The sequence below is a fragment of the Megalobrama amblycephala genome, linkage group LG19, assembly GCF_018812025.1.
Source record: "Megalobrama amblycephala isolate DHTTF-2021 linkage group LG19, ASM1881202v1, whole genome shotgun sequence".
NCBI classification, from domain to species: domain Eukaryota; kingdom Metazoa; phylum Chordata; class Actinopteri; order Cypriniformes; family Xenocyprididae; genus Megalobrama; species Megalobrama amblycephala.
Genome location: NC_063062.1, coordinates 10893209 through 10913413, shown reverse-complemented (window position 1 = coordinate 10913413; position 20205 = coordinate 10893209). Strand labels below are relative to the sequence as shown.

Here is a 20205-nt window from a genome sequence, read left to right as displayed (position 1 = left end):
CCTCTCTTAAGCAATTTATCTTGATATTTTTTGCTTGATTTTTTTATTAATTAATTTCATAATGTATTTTCTGTTGTAGCCTGTTGTTTCCATCTAAATGCAAACAGTTTTGTACATTCATTTTAATTTCACTCTCAAACTATTACACACATCCATGAATGTATTTCTAATCATGCAGGATACTGATAGTTTTTTTTTTTATGCCAATTTCCAGATTTTGGCTGGATTTGGGAAACATTGAAATGCTTGCAGAAATCTATATCAATAGCAAAAGATTTCTCTGGCAGCAACTGCACTGCATGGAGACAAAAATAATCATTTATGCACAGCACTATGTTTATTGTTGTAATATATAATTAGGCTGTGTGGAGTGCAGCAAGTTTTTTAGGCAGTTCTTCAGTGAAAAAGAGCAGCTTGCCCATCTTCAGACCCTGTCCCTCAGTTTGCTGCAATCCCAGGTTCATGTATTTATTAGACTGGTCGTATAGAGGCCAATGCACCAGACCAGGCCCATTTGGTGAGCTAAAATAAAATATTTATTTAATGAATAAAGGATCATCAGTAACAGATCCTAATACTCTGTGTCCAGCATCTAATGTACTCACCCAGTACGAATAAAGTTAGCCCAGTATCCCATGACAGTTCTGCATAGTTTGTTTTCCTCCTCACTTAGTGTTTCTGTGGAAGATAAAGAGTTGATATCCATAATATAATTGTCAAATATCATAATAATTAACCAGGGCAAACACTTTCTTAGATCTGCTTACCCACAATTTTGATATGGCCATCCCAAAAGCAGGCCCCAAACACAAATCCAACGTCATCAGCATGGTCAGCCTTCACAAAGCTGGGTCTGACATCTTTAAATATACTGGCCGGTGCTGGAACTCATACATATACACAGGCACCCCAGCATCTGTGAAGTTATAATTAGGATGTTGGCAAATAATAATGCCAACCAATAGTAAAACTGCAGTACAAGTAACATTGCAACCAACCTCTGTGATAAATTGCAGCCGTAATGGAGGGCATCACCATAAAAATATCCCCCAGCATCTCAGTTAATGCGTTGCGAATGTCCTCAGGAGTTTTAGCATCTTTTAAGTATTCTTCTGCAATGATTTCATTGGCTCCTGATTTCTATGATGACAGAGAGAAAACTTAAACACATTCTGCCAAGTCTTCTGAATTGTATTTTGTACTATGTCCACTAGAGTGAGACAAATACTAACAAATTAGCCAGACTGAGTTAATACAAATAAATAGAGCTGCTTAATTTAAAGAGTTCACCCAAAAATGTATTACTCACCCTGGGGTCATTCCACATCCATAAGACCTTTGATCATCTTCGGAACACAAATTAATTTTCTTTTTGATGAAGTCTGAGAGGTTTCTGTCTCTCCATAGAGATCCAACGCAACTACCACTCCAAGGTCCAGAAAGATAGGAAAAACATCATTAAAGTACTTCATGTAGCTCCAGTGGCCTAAATTCAGTTTTATGAAGGCGAGTGCTTTGTTTGTGCAAAAAAACCCCAAACATAATTTACCACTTTATTTACAAAATAATATTATCCAAAGCGTGTTCACACAACAATGCCAGCTCTCACATGAACACAAAACACGTGTCGTGATGCTCTCGTGAACACTCGTACATGTGCATTAATGAGTTGACACGCGAGTCTGAACACAGCATGTATACGTCGTGATGCTCTCGTGAACGTGCATTGCAGATTAATTTTTGTAAGTAAAGTGGTAAATTACACTACCAGTCAAAATTTAGGAAAGATTACTATGTTTAATGTTTTTGAACGAAGTCTCTTATGCTCATTAGGGCTGCATTTGTTTCATAATAAATACAGAAAAAACAATAATATTGTGAAATATTATTACAATTTAAAATTATGTTTTTTTATTTTAATATACTTTAAAATATAATTTATTTCTGTGATGCAAAGCTGAATTTTCAGCATCATTACTCCAGTCTTCAGTGTCACAAGATCCTTCAGAAATCATTCTAATATGCTGATTTATTATCAATGTTGGAAACAGTTGTGCTGCTTAATATTATTTTATAACCTGTGATACTTTTTCAGGATTCTTTGATGAATAAAAAGTTAAAAATATCAGCATTTATTTAAAATTGAAATCTTTTGTAACAATATACACTACCATTCAAAAATGGTTTGGGGTCAGTCATTTTTTTTCTTTCTTTTTTTTTGAAAAAAATTAATACTTTTATTCAGCACGGATGTGTTAAATTGATAAAAAGTGATAGTAAAGATTTATATTGTTAGAAAAGATTAATTTTTTGAATAAATGCTGTTCTTTTTGACCATTTATTCATCAATGAATCCTGAAAAAACTATCACAGGTTACAAAAAAATATTAAGCAACAAAACTGTTTTCAACATTGATAATAACTGAGTATCAAATCAGCATATTAGAATGATTTCTGAAAGATCATGTGACACTGAAGACTGGAGTAATGATGCTGAAAATTCAGCTTTGCATTACAGAAAATAATTATATTTTAAAGTATATTAAAATAGAAAACCATCATTTTAAATTGTAAAAATATTTCACAATATTTTTGTTTTTCTGTATTTATTATGAAATAAATGCAGCCTTAATGAGCATAAGAGACTTCGTTCAAAAACATTAAAAATAGTAATGTTTCCAAACTTTTGACTAGTAGTGTTTTTTTTTTTTTTTGCACAAACAAAGCACTCACTTCATAAAATTGAGTTTAGGCCACTGGAGTCACATGGAATACTTTAATGATGTCTTTTTCCTATCTTTCTGGACCTTGGAGTGGTAGTTTCGTTGGATCTCTATGGAGAGACAGAAACCTCTCAGACTTCATCAAAAAGATCTTAATTTGTGTTCCAAAAATGAACGAAGGTCTTATGGATGTGGAATGACACCAGGGTGAGTAATAAATGACAGAACTTTCATTTTTGGTTGAACTAACCCTTTAACTATAAATCACTAGAAATAATCTGGGAAGAAAGAAGTTGTTGAACTTTACACCAGCTTCGTTAACAGTGTCCAAAATTGCTTTCACTGATTTTGTGTCCATCCCTTTTATCCATTCTCCTGAGACAAAGACCTGAAATAATAATATTTAAAAAATTAGCACATCCTGTTCAGCACCATGTATTGTTTGGGTTTTTCCTATTTCATAAAGTTCATAAAGATTCTTAGACCTTTTGTTTCACTGTACTGTTCCATACAAAAACGATATGATACTTACCTGAAGAAGTATCCATCCAAATTCATGGTTTGTTGTTCCGACTAGAATTGGAACTTTCTGAAAGTCTTTGCTCTTTAGTATCTCCTCTGGTAGATCTTTCTGAAAGACCCCATCAACTGTCGCTCCAAAGAAAATGTGTTTCTAAGGAAATCACTTGGTCTAAGAAATTAATTAATTCTCTCTTCAATCTGTATATTAATACAGAATATCACCAACAGAGCTTAGCATTTTTTCTTAATGAAATACTGGAAAGCATCTCATTTCACATTCTCTGCTCCTACCTTTTTAGTTGCATTGATGATCTGTTCCTCAGTCAGTTCTTTTATGCACTTGACCAGCACTTCAGAAGAGCTGAAGTCACACTCAGTAACATTTGCTATCGACTGGTCAAACAGATTACAGACAATCAGCTTTCTTCTAAACATATATATATATATATATATTACTCATGTCGTTCTACACCCGTAAGACCTTCATTCATCTTCGGAACACAAATTAAGATATTTTTGATGGAATCCAATGGCTCAGTGAGGCCTCTATTGCCAGTAATGTCACTGAACTTCTCAAGATCCATAAAGGTACTCAAAATGTATTTAAAACAGTTCATATGAGTTCAGTGGTTCTACCTTAATATTATAAAGCACTGCTTCGAAGCTTTACGAATCTTTTGTTTTGAATCAGTTGTTCAGAGCACCAAAGTCATGTGATTTCAGCAGTTTGATACACAATCCGAATCACTAATTCGAAACAAAATATTCGTGAAGCTCAGAAGCAGTGTTTTGAAATTGCCCATCACTATATTGTTGAAAAGTCGTTATTTTTTTTTATTTTTTATTTTTTTTGGCACACAAAAAGTATTCTCGTTGCTTTATAGTATTAAGGTAGAACCACTGAACTCACATGAACTGTTTTAAATATGTTTTGAGTACCTTTATGGATCTTGAGAGGTTCTGTGACATAGCTAGCAATAGAGGCCTCACTGAGTCATCAGATTTCTTCAAAAAATATCTTAATTTGTGTTCTGAAGATGAATGAAGAACTTAAGGGTGTAGAACGACATGAGGGTGAGTAATAAATTACATTATTTTCATTTTTGGGTGAACTAACCCTTTAAAGGATTAGTCCACTTTTAAATACACTTTTCCTGATAAATTTACTCACCCCCATGTCATCCAAGATGTTCATGTCTTTCTTTCGTCAGTCAAAAAGAAATGAAGGTTTTTGAGGAAAACATTCCAGGATTATTCTCCTTACAGTGGATTTCAATGGCTACCAACAGATTGAAGGTCAAAATTGCAGTTTCAGTGCAGCTTTAAGGGCTTTAAACGATACCAGATGAGTAATAAGGGTCTTATCTAGCGAATCGATCGGTCATTTTCGAAAAAAATACAACCGTTTATGCTTTATAAACAAAATATCGCCTTGAACGTACTTTCCGCTTCCGCATTCTTCATAACGCTTACGCTGAATGTTCTACGCCTTCCCTATTCTACTTACGGAACGAACGCGGCGCCAGTTTCGTTTTTTTCCGTAACTTGAATAGGAAAGGCGTAGGACATTCAGCGTAAGCGTTATGAAGAATGCGGAAGCGGAAAGTACGTTCAAGGCGATATTTTGTTTATAAAGCATAAACGGTTGTATTTTTTTCGAAAATGACCTATCGATTCGCTAGATAAGACCCTTATTACTCATCTGGTATCGTTTAAAGCCCTTGAAGCTGCACTGAAACTGCAATTTTGACCTTCAACTTGTTGGTAGCCATTGAAATCCACTGTAAGGAGAATAATCCTGGAATGTTTTCCTCAAAAACCTTCATTTCTTTTCGACTGACGAAAGAAAGACATGAACATCTTGGATGACATGGGGGTGAGTAAATTTATCAGGAAAAGTGTATTTAAAAGTGGACTAATCCTTTAAGCTTTTAAATTCTTATTTTAATATTTGGGAGGAAGTTAAATTCGATTTATGTGCCCTATATATTCTAACATCAGCAACATATTGCTAATGTTCCCATTAAATTATGAAAATGTTATATCTGAATGTTCTATGAATGTTCAAAACATCCGTTTTTTTGTTTTAGTTTTTTTGGGGGTTATGTGAACATTTCATTATATCATTTTGCAAACATTATGGAAATGTTACTACAAGCAGTAACATTTAAAAAATGTTGGACAAACGTCCAACTAAAGCGTTTCAGAAAAAAAAAAGTTCCACGAACAATGTATAAATGATGTTTTTGTGCTAAATTTTTGAGAACATTATTAAAGACCAGATAACTTGGAACGAATGTTCTATTAATGTTAATGGAAGAATGTTTGTTCATAACAGATTCCCTTAAGGAACTATTGAGCAGTACACACTGATTGCTGTTTTTGGACTAAATACCTTTCCATATGTCAATGGATCTTTGGTGGAGTAACCCATCAAGGTTGCTACTCCACTCTGAAAGATGGCCCGGTGAAACAGACCCTTGGTCATGGGTGACAATGTCTAAATTAAACAATTAAACATACTTAAAGCATAAATAATTAAAAAATAGGCAACAATAAAATGTGACAGAGAAAGATAATGTTGCATTACAAACATTGACTGACCAGAAAAGAGGCACTGATTCCTCCTGCAGACTCCCCTGCTATGGTGACAGACTGGGGGTCTCCTCCAAAGGCCTCAATGTTTTGCTGCACCCACTGTAAAGCTGCTATCTGGTCCAGGAAGCCCCAGTTTCCTTGTGCAAGCTTATCACCTGTGCTAAAACCAACAGCACATTTTATTATAACCCACCCAGCGGAAGCAGTGTCTTCAGTAAGCAATAATCTTATGTCATTTTTAAAGGGACAAACTGGATGAGTAGTGTCCACTGTTGATCCATAAAAGAATACCTGAAGAATCCTAACATTCCAAGTCTGTACTGAATGACCACCACAACTATGTTCTCATATGCCGCCAACGGGGATCCATCAAACATAGAAGCTCCGCCCATGACCAGGCCCCCTCCATGAATCCAAACCATTACCTGGTGGTTTGCATACATTGCTTTTGTCAGAGGAGTTAGGAAAATTATACATAAAGCATTATAGGAAAGTTCTACTGTGAATAAGTGCTAGTTTAGCCACAATTCAGTACTCACTGGAAGTTTTTCTGATTCTGATCTTTGAGATGGAGTGTAAACATTCAGATACAAACAGTCTTCTGAGATTCCAGTGGGGGTGAAATCCATCTTCATGGTCTTTGATACCATAGGCACAATATCTGGGTTTTGAAGGCACCTATAACGCAGCAAGAGAAGATATATACTGCACATATACTGTTGGTGTGGTAAAAGGAGCATATAGTGTAAAATGAGCTCCAAAGTGGTCTATATCACGCAGCGGTCGACAACCTATGGCATGTGAAGGGATAATCACAAACGTAGTCTATTACTTTTCCCATTGGGTAATATAATCTGACTAGATTTTGATCTAATTCGATTTTCACACACACATTCAATAGTAGTACAGATATAGCCTATGGCATATTTCAGTTACTTTATGACTATATAGTAGTAATATAGTAGACATATAGTAGTAACAGATTAGTAATCTGGATTACGCAATCAGATTCCAAAAATCAAGTACTAGTGTAAACTACTTTTTAAAATACTCGTAATCAGACTACAGTTACTTTTTTATGGATTACATGATTACATATTATTTACACAATGGCAGAAAGTTGTTCACAATTCAATGATTCTCCTAATTTTTCTTTTTTTTTAACATTTATGTTTTTTTCATAATAAACATCCCACTTATATACGTTTGTGATTCTTCGAGTTTTTCTGGCGGTGAGGAGGAAATATAGATAAAATATATATGAAATATACATACAGGTGCTGGTCATATAATTAGATTATCGTGAAAAAGTTCATTTTTTTATTGTAAATTATTTTTAAAAATGAAACTTTCATATATTCTAGATTCCCTACATGTAAAGTAAAACATTTCAAAAATTTTTTTTTTTACATTTTGATGATTAGAGCATACAGCTCATGAAAGTCCAAAATCCAGTATCTCAAAATATTAGAATATTTCCTAAGATCAGTCAAAAAATGGATTTTCAAAACAGAAAAGTTCAAGTTCTTTAAAGTATGTTCATTTGTACACTCAATACTTGGTCGGCAGCACATATTACAGCAAATGACTTGCTCCTAGCACAAATTACAGCATCAGTGAAGTGTGGCATGGAAGTGATCAGCCTGTGGCACTGCTGAGGCACTATTGAGCCTTCAGATCATCTGTATATTGTTGGATCGACTGTTTCTCCTCTTTCTCTTGAAAATATGCCATAGATTCAGGGCTCAGGCATGTTGGCTGGCCAATAAAATACAGTAATATCATGGTCAGCAAACCACTTGGAAGTGGTTTTTGCACTGTGGGCAGGTGCTAAAGTCCTGCTGGAAAAGGAAATCAGCATCTCCATAAAGCTTGTCAGCAGATGGAAGCATAAAGTGCTCCAAAATCTTTGCACTTGATAAAACACAATGGACCAACACCAGCAGACGTCACGGCCCCCCAAATCATTACTAACTTCATAAACTTCCCACTAGACTTCAAGCAGCTTGGATTCTGTGCCTCTCCAGTCTTCCTTCAGACTCTGGGACCATGATTTCAACATGAAATGCAAAATTTACTTTTATCTGAAAAGAGGACTTTTGACCACTGTTCACTGTCCAGTTCTTTTTCTCCTTAGCCCAGGTAAGATGCTTCTGACGTTGTTTCTGTTTCAGAAGTGGCTTGGTAGTCCTTTTCCTGAAGATGTCTGAGTGTGGTGACTCTTGATGCGCTGACTCCGGCTTCATTTGACTCAATGTGAAGCTCTCCCAAGTGTTTGAATCGGCTTTACTTGACAGTATTATCAAGCTTGTTCTAGTCAACTTTGCATTTAATATGCTTTGATACATCACTCTGTAAACAGCCACCCCGTTCAGTAATGACCTTCTGTGACTTACTCTCTTTGTGGAGGGTGTCAATGATTGTCTCCTGGACCATTGCCAAGTCAGCAGTCTTCCCCATTAGTGTGGTTTCAAAGAACAAGAGATACCATAATTTATACTGTAGGGGTCATTTAATGAAACTCAAATGTAAATATTCTAATATTTTGAGATACTGGATTTTGGACTTTCATTAGCTGTACGCTCTAATCAACAAATTGTTTAAAAAAAACTTTTGAAATGTTTTACTTTACATGTAGGCGACTTTTTCACAATATTCTAATTATATGACCACCACCTGTATATGAATATAATAATAATATTATATATGAAACAGATGAAATATTTGATGAAGCGGTGATATTGTTGTGAATTTTATGTTTTTCAATATTTGTTTTTGTAATGTTGGTGTTTTCTAAATTTACTTAATTTTAAGTAAATATGTTCTAAAATCATAAGATGTGATTTTGTTTTATTCAGTGTTACTATCAGCAAACACTAACACGTACATTAGTGTTAAAATTTTGAAGTATTAACTGTCCATACATTGAATTTAAAAATAATTTGTTGAGGCTGAATAGAATAGAATATATTTTTGGTTAGCACAAAAGTAATGTAAATGTAATCCAAAAGTAGTCAGATTACGTTACCAAAAATGTGTAATCTACTAAAATAATACTGATTAGAAATTTTGTCATGAAATTTAAGTAATCTACCCAGCTCTGATAGCCGTACTCACATGAGTGGGTGCTCAGTGGCATTTCTTATGCCCTCCCATCCTTGTACAGGATTAGGTGCAGCCAGACGGAGAGGACCAACAGGTGGCTGTGCAAAAGGAATGCCCAAATATTGTTCCACCACGTTTTCAGAGCCTTTAACTTTCAATATATTGCCCACGGACACTGCCATGCTTCAGAACAACCACCGGCCCAGAGTCTGCATATGCAAACAGAAATCTGACATAAACACACATTCTTTAATACGTGTACAAACTATATATATATATATATATATATATACACACACACACACACATGACAATCAATAAAATCAACAAAATAGATCATTAAATTCAATATTATTTCAATGTATCATTTTTAATAGTATTTAAAAAGCAATATAATAAGATGATATACTTGCCTGTCTGTACAGGGGCTGTCCAAACAGGGGCCAGGGCCAAGCACAGGCAGAGCAAAACGTCTTTTATCATAGCTGTTCTTTCATTAAAGACTGATACTGACTCAAGCCTCTAATGTAATGAAGAGCTCACAAAACAGGTTCGGTTACAAAATACTGCCCTTTAACCTGATCCTACTTTACCCCCTAAAAACAAATCAACTGTTACCTGTGTACACAGTGGAATCCGTGTACTGCACACTGAGGGGGGGAAATCCATACCCTATATAATAATTAGTTAATAATTGTATTGTATCTCTGTGATCTCTCCTGACATGTTTGTTAGAATAAAGAGGTCTAAAATATTAAATGTATGAGTGAAGTGAACCAAACATACCAAATTAATCAACATATCAAAAGTCATAAATGGACACCTACAAAATCATTTCCATTCTCAGCCATTCTCCCATATGGATAATTTAATTTGCCACCACAGTAAATTCTTCTGTCAAAAAGGTTCATTCTGATAAAGTGTGTCTTAATGCAGATGTTAAAGAGTGTCACAGAGGCTCAGATTCTTCACAGGTAGGTTAATAATTCATGTCTTATGCCGTTTTTATTGAACAAAGCTTCCAGGAAAGCTTGAAGGTATTCTACATGACAATGATGTAATGAATCTGCTGTGGACATGCCCACTCTTTACAGGAAAGTCCAATTGTTTATTTTTAAACAATTTTTCATTTTAAAATGTTTTATTGGTTATACTTTTAAAATAATGTTTGCACTAGATAAGCTTTGCATCTAGATTTGTGTCTTTTTTTATATTTTGTACACCTACTAAATATAATTTAAGGTATGCATGGGCTTGACCATATACAGAGTGCTCTGAAGAAGTCTGAGTGTGCGCATGCGCGACAATATCAGTAGCGGATGGAGGAATCCAGTGACGTAGCCTTGATGACACGTGACTGCTCACTGCACATTTTTTACTGTTCACGTTTGATATGGTCAGTTTAGTTGCTGCATGTGCAGCATTTTTTAATGTATTTCAGAAAGAAAGCCTATGTAGCAATTTTTGAATGTCACACATCTTGTCATTCCTTATATTTTTGCATGACAACTATTAAATAATTAATAATATTAAAATGATTATACAATTGATAATAAAATTATTAATATACAGTAAATAATATATTATTATAAGTATGTATATGCTAAATATTAAAATGTGAAAACATTTGATATATTGCATGTGTAAATAGTATAAAACCTTTCTTAAGCAATTTATCTTGATATTTTTTGCTTGATTTTTTATTACTTAATTTCATAATGTATTTTCTGTTGTAGCCTGTTGTTTCCATCTAAATGCGGAACAGTTTTGTACATTCATTTTAATTTCACTCTCAAACTATTACACACATGCATGAAGGTATTTCTAATCATGCAGGATACTGATACAGTTTTTTTTTTATGCCAATTTCCAGATTTTGGCTGGATTTGGGAAACATTGAAATGCTTGCAGAAATCTATATCAATAGCAAAAGATTTCTCTGGCAACAACTGCACTGCATGGAGACAAAAATAATCATTTATGCACAGCTCTATGTTTATTGTTGTAATATATAATTAGGCTGTGTGGAGTGCAGCAAGTTTTTTAGGCAGTTCTTCAGTGAAAAAGAGCAGCTTGCCCATCTTCAGACCCTGTCCCTCAGTTTGCTGCAATCCCAGGTTCATGTATTTATTAGACTGGTCGTATACAGGCCAATGCACCAGACCGGGCCCATTTGGTGAGCTGAAATAAAATATTTATTTAATGAATAAAGGATCATCAGTAACAGATCCTAATACTCTGTGTCCAGCATCTAATGCACTCACCCAGTACGAATAAAGTTAGCCCAGTATCCCATGACAGTTCTGCATAGTTTGTTTTCCTCCTCACTTAGTGTTCCTGTGGAAGATAAAGAGTTGATATCCATAACCACACATCACCACTTCATCACAACCATTTCAATTCTGCTGCAATCATTTGCAGTTTCACAGTAACTGTCCATTATAATTGTCAAATATCATAATAATTAACCAGGGCAAACATTTCTTAGATCTGCTTACCCACAAGTTTGATATGGCCATCCCAAAAGCAGGCCCCAAACACAAATCCAATGTCATCAGCATGGTCAGCCTTCACAAAGCTGGGTCTGACATCTTTTAATATACTGGGCCGGTGCTGGAACTCATACATATACACAGGCACCCCAGCATCTGTGAAGTTATAATTAGGATGTTGGCAAATAATAATGCCAACCAATAGTAAAACTGCAGTACAAGTAACATTGCAACCAACCTCTGTGATAAGTTGCAGCCGTAATGGAGGGCATCACTATAAAAATATCCCCCAGCATCTCAGTTAATGCGTCGCGAATGTCCTCAGGAGTTTTAGCATCTTTTAAGTATTCTTCTGCAATGATTTCATTGGCTCCTGATTTCTATGATGACAGAGAGAAAACTTAAACACATTCATTGTATTTTGTACTATGTCCACTAGAGTGAGACAAATACTAACAAATTAGCCAGACTGAGTTAATCCAAATAAACAGGGCTGCATAATTTAAAGAGTTAGTTCACCTAAAAATGTATTACTCACCCTCATGTCGTTCCACATCCATAAGACCTTTGATCATCTTCGGAACACAAATTAAGATCTTTTTGTTGAAGTCTGAGAGGTTTCTCTCTCTCCAGAGATCCAACGCAACTACCACTGCAAGGTCCAGAAAGATAGGAAAACATCATTAAAGTATTCCATGTGACTCCAGTGGCCTGAACTCAATTTTATGAAGGCGAGTGCTTTGTTTGTGCAAAAAAAACCCATAATTTACCACTTTATTTACAAAATAATATTATCCAAAGCGTGTTCACACAACAATGCCAGCTCTCACATGAACACAAAACACGTGTCGTGATGCTCTCGTTCCAGATTAATATTTTTGTAAGTAAAGTGGTAAATTATGTTTTTTTTTTTTTTTTTTTGCGCAAACAAAGCACAAACGTCGCTTCATAAAATTGAGTTTAAGCCACTGGAGTCACATGGAATACTTTAATGATGTCTTTTTCCTATCTTTCTGGACCTTGGAGTGGTAGTTGCGTTGGATCTCTATGGAGAGACAGAAACCTCTCAGACTTCATCAAAAAGATATTAATTTGTGTTCCGAAGATGATTGAAGGTCTTATGGATGTGGAACGACACCAGGGTGAGTAATAAATGGTTGAACTAACCCTTTAACTATAAATCACTAGAAATAATCTGGGAAGAAAGAAGTTGTTGAACTTTACACCAGCTTTGTTAACAGTGTCCAAAATTGCTTTCACTGATTTTGTGTCCATCCCTTTTATCCATTCTCCTGAGACAAAGGCCTGAAATAATGATATTAAAAAAAATTAGCACATCCTGTTCAGCACCATGTATTGTTTGGGTTTTTCCTATTTCATAATGTTCATAAAGATTCTTAGACCTTTTGTTTCACTGTACTGTTCCATACAAAAACGATATGATACTTACCTGAATGAGCATCCATCCACATTCATGGTTTGTTGTTCCGACTAGAATTGGAACTTTCTGAAAGTCTTTGCTCTTTAGTATCTCCTCTGGTAGATCTTTCTGAAAGACCCCATCAACTGTCGCTCCAAAGAAAATGTGTTTCTAAGGAAATCACTTGGTCTAAGAAATTAATTAATTCTCTCTTCAATCTGTATATTAATACAGAATATCACCAACAGAGCTTAGCATTTTTTCTTAATGAAATACTGGAAAGCATCTCATTTCACATTCTCTGCTCCTACCTTTTTAGTTGCATTGATGATCTGTTCCTCAGTCAGTTCTTTTATGCACTTGACCAGCACTTCAGAAGAGCTGAAGTCACACTCAGTAACATTTGCTATCAACTGGTCAAACAGATTACAGACAATCAGCTTTCTTCTAAACACTGAAAATATCTTATATATATATCAATTTTCATATACAATGTGCTATTTGAAGTTCACTCCAGAAGCACTTTCTGTTAAGCTTTTAAATTCTTATTTAAATATTTGGGAGGAAGTTAAATTTATGCACCCTATATATTCTAACATCAGCAAAATATTGCTCATGTTCCCATTAAATTATGAATGTTCAAAATATTTTTTTTGTTTTGTTATGTGAACATTCTATCATGGAAATGTTACTTTTGAATGTTCTCTAAACTTTCTGAAACAAGCAGTAACATTTTAAAAATGTTGGACAAACGTCCAACTAAAGCGTTTCAGAAAAAAAAAGTTCCACGAACAATGTATAAATGATGTTTTTGTGCTAAAGTTTTTAGAACATTATTAAAGACCAGATAACTTAGAACGAATGTTCTATTAATGTTAATGGAAGAATGTTTGTTCCTAACTTTAAGGGCACTATTATACACCTGGTGCAATGCAGCGCCAGACAGGACGCAAGTGTTTTTTGCTAGTTTCAGCCCGTCGCAGTTATCATATCAGATATCATTTATTTACAACAAAATAAGTTAATTCCATGCTCAAAATATTATAGCATTGTAATATAACAATATAATATGTAAAGATAAAGTTTACAGTGGATTCATAATTAAAAACATCACAAACCAAAAAACACCTGATGCACAGTGTTTGTTCATCGTTTTCTAGAAGTAGACTTCAAATACCTTGCTGTATTTTTGTATAGTTAATGAAAAGAGGGTATGCCGCCATCTTGCTCTGACGAAAGTGACTTAAACGCACCCAACGTCATAAACACGACTTCCCACCTGGTAAATACGAACTTCCCAGGAGGACTTGAACGCACTGTCAGTATTGGCCGGCTCCTGCATCAGCATCACACACATGCGTCGTGGTGCTCACGTGAACAGCGTCTGCCAATACTGAGCTGGCATTTGGACATAACATGGAAGTGCTGCACTGTCAACTGCATATGAGACTGACAAATTGTTGAATAAAGTCATTATTTTTGTTTTGTTTTGAGCACAAAAAAGTATTCTCGTCACTTTATAACATTAAGGTTGAACCACTGTTGTCACGATGACTATTTTAACTATGTCTTTACTACCTTTCTGGACCTTTACTTTACTTTCTATAGGGGGTACAAAAAAAACCTCTCAGATTTCATCAAAATACCTTAATTTGTGTTCCAAAGATGAACGAAGGTCTTACAGGTTTGGAACGACACAAGGGTGAGTACTTAATGACAGAAATGTCATTTTTGGGTGAACTAACCCTATAACAGATTCCATTTTGGAACTATTGAGCAGTAAACACTGATTGTTGTATTTGGGTTAAATACCTTTCCAAACGTCAATGGGTCTCTGGTGGAGTAACCCTCTGTGTTTGCTACTCCACTCTGAAAGATGGCCCGGTGAAACAGACCCTTGGTCATGGGCGACAATGTCTAAATTAAACAATTAAACATAATTAAAACATAAATAATTAAAAAATAGGCAACAATAAACTGTGACAGAGAAAGATAATGTTGCATTACAAACATTGACTGACCAGAAAAGAGGCACTGATTCCTCCTGCAGACTCCCCTGCTATGGTGACAGACTGGGGGTCTCCTCCAAAGGCCTCAATGTTTTGCTGCACCCACTGTAAAGCTGCTATCTGGTCCAGGAAGCCCCAGTTTCCTTGTGCAAGCTTATCACCTGTGCTAAAACCAACAGCACATTTTATTATAACCCACCCAGCGGAAGCAGTGTCTTCAGTAAGCAATAATCTTATGTCATTTTTAAAGGGACAAACTGGATGAGTAGTGTCCACTGTTGATCCATAAATGAATACCTGAAGAATCCTAATATTCCAAGTCTGTACTGAATGACCACCACAACTATGTTCTCATATGCTGCCAACGGGGATCCGTCAAACATAGAAGCTCCAAATATGAACAGGCTCCCTCCATGAATCCAAACCATTACCTGGTGGTTTGCATACATTGCTTTTGTCAGAGGAGTTAGGAAAATTATACATAAAGCATAATAGGAAAGTTCTACTGTGAATAAGTGCTGTCCTCTAGTTTAGCCACAATTCAGTACTCACTGGAAGTTTTTCTGATTCTGATCTTTGAGATGGAGTGTAAACATTCAGATACAAACAGTCTTCTGAGATTCCAGTGGGGGTGAAATCCATCTTCATGCTCTTTGATATCATAGGCACAATATCTGGGTTTTGAAGGCACCTATAACACAGCAAGAGAAGATATATACTGCACATATACTGTTGGTGTGGTAAAAGGAGCATATAGTGTAAAATAAGGTTGTGATCTGAAATCTGAGCTCCAAAGTGGTCTATATTACTTTAATATAACGCAGTGGTTGGCAACCTATGGCATGTGAAGGGATAATCACAGACGTAGTCTATTACTTTTCCCATTGGGTAATATAATCTGACTAGATTTTGATCTAATTTGATTTTTACACACACACACACACAATAGTAGTACAGATATAGCCTATGGCATATTTCAGTTACTTTATGACTATATAGTAGTAATAATAGTAGACATATAGTAGTAACAGATTAGTAATCTGGATTACGCAATCAGATTCCAAAAATCAAGTACTAGTGTAAACTACTTTTTAAAATACTCCTAATCAGACTACAGTTACTTTATGGATTACATGATTACATATTATTTACACAATGGCAGACGAGAGACGAGGCAGATACGGATTTCCACAATCATACACTTTTACTTCATTAAACAAGAGCAGGAACACCAACATACAACATTAACACAACAGAGAACGGACCAGGAATGCAGGGAGTGAGTGCATTATAAAGGGAGTGCAGATGATAGAGTCCAGGTGCAGGTGATCCGTGATGAGGAGATGACGAGGGAAGTGAGTGCAGGTGTGGAGAACAGGAGGATCTTGGGAAATGGAGTCCAGGGGAACAAGGGATCCGTGACAGTACCTCCCCCTCCCGGTAGGCGCGTCCTCGCGCCGTAGATGGAACAACCGGGAGGGGGGTGGGCGCCCTGGAGACCTCAAGCCGGAGCAGGGGGAGGAGAAGACTGGAGTGGAGGTCTCCAGGGCGGTTTCCAAGGCCATGGCGGGTCAGGAGACGAGGGCAGCCACGGCGGGTCAGGTGCCGCGGGCAGCCACGGCGGGTCAGGTGCAGCGGGCAGCCACGGCGGGTCAGGTGCAGCGGGCAGCCACGGCGGGTCAGGTGCCGCGGGCAGCCACGGCGGGTCAGGTGCCGCGGGCAGCCACGGCGGGTCAGGTGCCGCGGGCAGCCACGGCGGGTCAGGTGCCGCGGGCAGCCACGGCGGGTCAGGTGCCGCGGGCAGCCACGGCGGGTCAGGTGCCGCGGGCAGCCACGGCGGGTCAGGTGCCGCGGGCAGCCACGGCGGGTCAGGTGCCGCGGGCAGCCACGGCGGGTCAGGTGCCGCGGGCAGCCACGGCGGGTCAGGTGCCGCGGGCAGCCACGGCGGGTCAGGTGCCGCGGGCAGCCACGGCGGGTCAGGTGCCGCGGGCAGCCACGGCGGGTCAGGTGCCGCGGGCAGCCACGGCGGGTCAGGTGCCGCGGGCAGCCACGGCGGGTCAGGTGCCGCGGGCAGCCACGGCGGGTCAGGTGCCGCGGGCAGCCACGGCGGGTCAGGTGCCGCGGGCAGCCACGGCGGGTCAGGTGCCGCGGGCAGCCACGGCGGGTCAGGTGCCGCGGGCAGCCACGGCGGGTCAGGTGCCGCGGGCAGCCACGGCGGGTCAGGTGCCGCGGGCAGCCACGGCGGGTCAGGTGCCGCGGGCAGCCATGGAGGGTCCGGGACCGAAGGTTTAGGGCCGTTGAGCCCAGGCAGCGGTGAAGGACCGGCGGGAGATGGCGAAACTGTAGGCTCCGCCGACCGAAGCGCAGCCGGGGCTCCAGAAGGCCGCAGTGGAAGCAGTAAGACAGTCAACAAAACGAACACTGGGGGGAATGAGGAAGCCAACTGGAACTGAGGGACGGAGTGACGGAGCGGAGACGGAGGAGTGTAGTCCAGAGGGGAGGGCAGGCTGACGAGTGACCAAGGTGTGAGTGGCGGCAGGATGGATACTGGTGATACTGGAGGACTGATGGGAAACGGTGGAGCAGAGGGAGGTTGGGGCCGGGGTGAAGGTAATCGCCCAGAGGTCTGAGGTGGAGATCTGGGCGAGGGGGCTTGAGGTGGAGGTTCAGTGATGTAGACGCACATGGGAGGAGGCGGGAGAGGGAGGCAGGGAGGGTAAACAGTTCTTGAATTAGAGACTTTTAGAGCAAAGTTCATCATAATAAAGGGCTCGGCGGCGGCGGCTGGAGCGGCGGGCTCGGCGGCGGCGGGCTCGGCGGCGGCGGCTGGAGCGGAGGGCTCGGCGGCGGCGGCTGGAGCGGAGGGCTCGGCGGCGGCGGCGGCGGCTGGAGCGGAGGGCTCGGCGGCGGCGGCGGCTGGAGCGGAGGGCTCGGCGGCGGCGGCGGCTGGAGCGGAGGGCTCGGCGGCAGCGGCTGGAGCGGAGGGCTCGGCGGCGGCGGCGGCTGGAGCGGAGGGCTCGGCGGCGGCTGGAGCGGAGGGCCAGTCCATCCCCTCAAACACAACTAGAATGCCCGTTGGAACGGGAGTGGGCTCGCTGGCGGACACTGGAGAGAGCTCAGCAGCAGGCTTGGAGAGGATTGGAGCGGGCTCTGGAGAGACTGGAAGCGGGCTCTGGAGAGACTGGAGCGGGCTCTGGAGAGACTGGAGCGGGCTCTGGAGAGACTGGAGCGGCTTGCTTCTCCTCCTCCGCTTGCGGGACCCAGTGGAGGAGTGTGGGTCCAGCATTGAACAGGCCGGAAGTTCGCTGAAGGGGTATGCGGAGGAAGACGGAGGTTGACTGACTGGCCTGGCCAACCATGTTTCTGGACGGACCAGAGACAAACACCTATCCTGAACCCAATCGACTACGAATTTGGAGTCATTTAACCATAAAATGGAATTTATAGTTTCGCTTAAGGAGAAACGATAATCGGGTTCACCAAAACGGATAGTGTCGTCGTCTAGTCCATCCAGAAACAAGGAGATCAAACAAGCTTCAGGCCAGTCAGACAAAAAAGCGAGCTCAACGAACTCCTCCACATACCTCTCCAGCGAACGACCAACCTGGAGAAGCCCGATGATTTTCTCGGCCGCTGTCATCGTTTTGGGAGGCATGGGAGAAGCTGGAGCCCGGGGGATGAAGGAAGCTTCCATCCTTCTTGTGGAAATCCAGTCGGTTTTAGGGTCCGTTCTTCTGTTACGTGTATGCAGGTCGAGAGACGAGGCAGATACGGATTTCCACAATCATACACTTTTACTTCATTAAACAAGAGCAGGAACACCAACATACAACATTAACACAACAGAGAACGGACCAGGAGTGCAGGGAGTGAGTGCATTATAAAGGGAGTGCAGATGATAGAGTCCAGGTGCAGGTGATCCGTGATGATGAGGAGATGACGAGGGAAGTGAGTGCAGGTGTGGAGAACAGGAGGATCTTGGGAAATGGAGTCCAGGGGAACAAGGGATCCGTGACAGTAAGTTGTTCACAATTCATTGATTCTCCTAATTTTTCATTTTTTAACATTTATGTTTTTTTCATAATAAACATGCCACTTATATACGTTTGTGATTCTTCGAGTTTTTCTGGCGGTGAGGAGGAAATATAGATAAAATATATATGAAATATATATATATATATATATATATATATATATATATATATATATGAAATATATATATATATATATATATATATATATATATATATATATATATATATAATATAATATAATAATATTATATATGAAACAGATGAAATATTTGATGAAGCGGTGATATTGTTGTGAATTTTATGTTTTTCAATATTTGTTTTTGTAATGTTGGTGTTTTCAAAATTTTCTTAATTTTAAGTAAATATGTTTTAAAATCATAAGATGTGATTTTGTTTTATTCAGTGTTACTATCAGCAAACACTAACACGTACATTAGTGTTAGTATTTTGAAGTATTAACTGTCCATACATTGAATTTAAAAATATTTTTTTGAGTCTGAATAGAATAGAATAGAATATATTTTTTGGTTAGCACAAAAGTAATCTAACTGTAATCCAAAAGTAGTCAGATTATGTTACCAAAAATGTGAGAGATTAAATATTACTGATTACAAATTTTGTCATGAAATTTGTAATCAGTAATTGATTACAATTCATAAGTAATCTACCCAGCTCTGATAGCCGTACTCACATGAGTGGGTGCTCAGTGGCATTTCTTATGCCCTCCCATCCCTGTACAGGAATAGGTGCAGCCAGACGGAGAGGACCAACAGGTGGCTGTGCAAAAGGAATGCCCAAATATTGTTCCACCACATTTTCAGAGCCTTTAACTTTCATATATTGCCCACGGACACTGCCATGCTTCAGAACAACCACCGGCCCAGAGTCTGCACATATGCAAACAGAAATCTGACATAAACACACATTCTTTAATACGTGTACAAACTATATATATACATATATATATACACACTGACAATCAATAAAATCAACAAAATAGATCATTAAATTCAATATTATGTCAATGTATCATTTTTAATATTATTTAAAAAGCAATATAATAAGATGATATACTTGCCTGTCTGTACAGGGGCTGTCCAAACAGGGGCCAGGGCCAAGCACAGGCAGAGCAAAACGTCTTTTATCATAGCTGTTCTTTCGTTAAAGACTGATACTGACTCAAGCCTCTAATGTAATGAAGAGCTCACAAAACAGGTTCGGTTACAAAATACTGCCCTTTAACCTGATCCTACTTTACCCCCTAAAAACAAATCAACTGTTACCTGTGTACACAGTGGAATC

At 38.9% G+C, this 20205-nt stretch overlaps 2 protein-coding genes across 2 annotated transcripts; both read right to left on the bottom strand.

Moving 5' to 3' along the window:
* Positions 1 to 20: 20 nt before the first annotated feature.
* On the bottom strand, positions 21 to 9515 carry LOC125253707 (carboxylesterase 5A-like). The gene is given in 15 exon segments (XM_048167728.1): positions 21 to 522; positions 606 to 678; positions 768 to 872; positions 875 to 916; positions 999 to 1140; positions 3031 to 3111; positions 3256 to 3396; positions 3537 to 3638; positions 5641 to 5745; positions 5850 to 6003; positions 6135 to 6268; positions 6383 to 6521; positions 8961 to 9103; positions 9105 to 9157; positions 9362 to 9515. Coding segments are annotated over 15 exon segments (1650 nt in total). The 5' UTR covers positions 9432 to 9515; the 3' UTR covers positions 21 to 356.
* A 1404-nt stretch (positions 9516 to 10919) lies between these two features.
* LOC125253706 (carboxylesterase 5A-like) lies at positions 10920 to 20135 on the bottom strand. Its single transcript, XM_048167726.1, has 13 exons — positions 19982 to 20135; positions 19595 to 19790; positions 15422 to 15560; positions 15167 to 15300; positions 14882 to 15035; positions 14673 to 14777; positions 13172 to 13273; positions 12891 to 13031; positions 12665 to 12745; positions 11679 to 11820; positions 11447 to 11596; positions 11213 to 11285; positions 10920 to 11129 (listed from the first exon to the last, which is right to left on the bottom strand). Exons 1-13 carry the CDS (start codon positions 20049 to 20051, stop codon positions 10964 to 10966), a joined length of 1653 nt encoding a protein of 550 aa, XP_048023683.1. The 5' UTR covers positions 20052 to 20135; the 3' UTR covers positions 10920 to 10963.
* Positions 20136 to 20205: the final 70 nt, after the last annotated feature.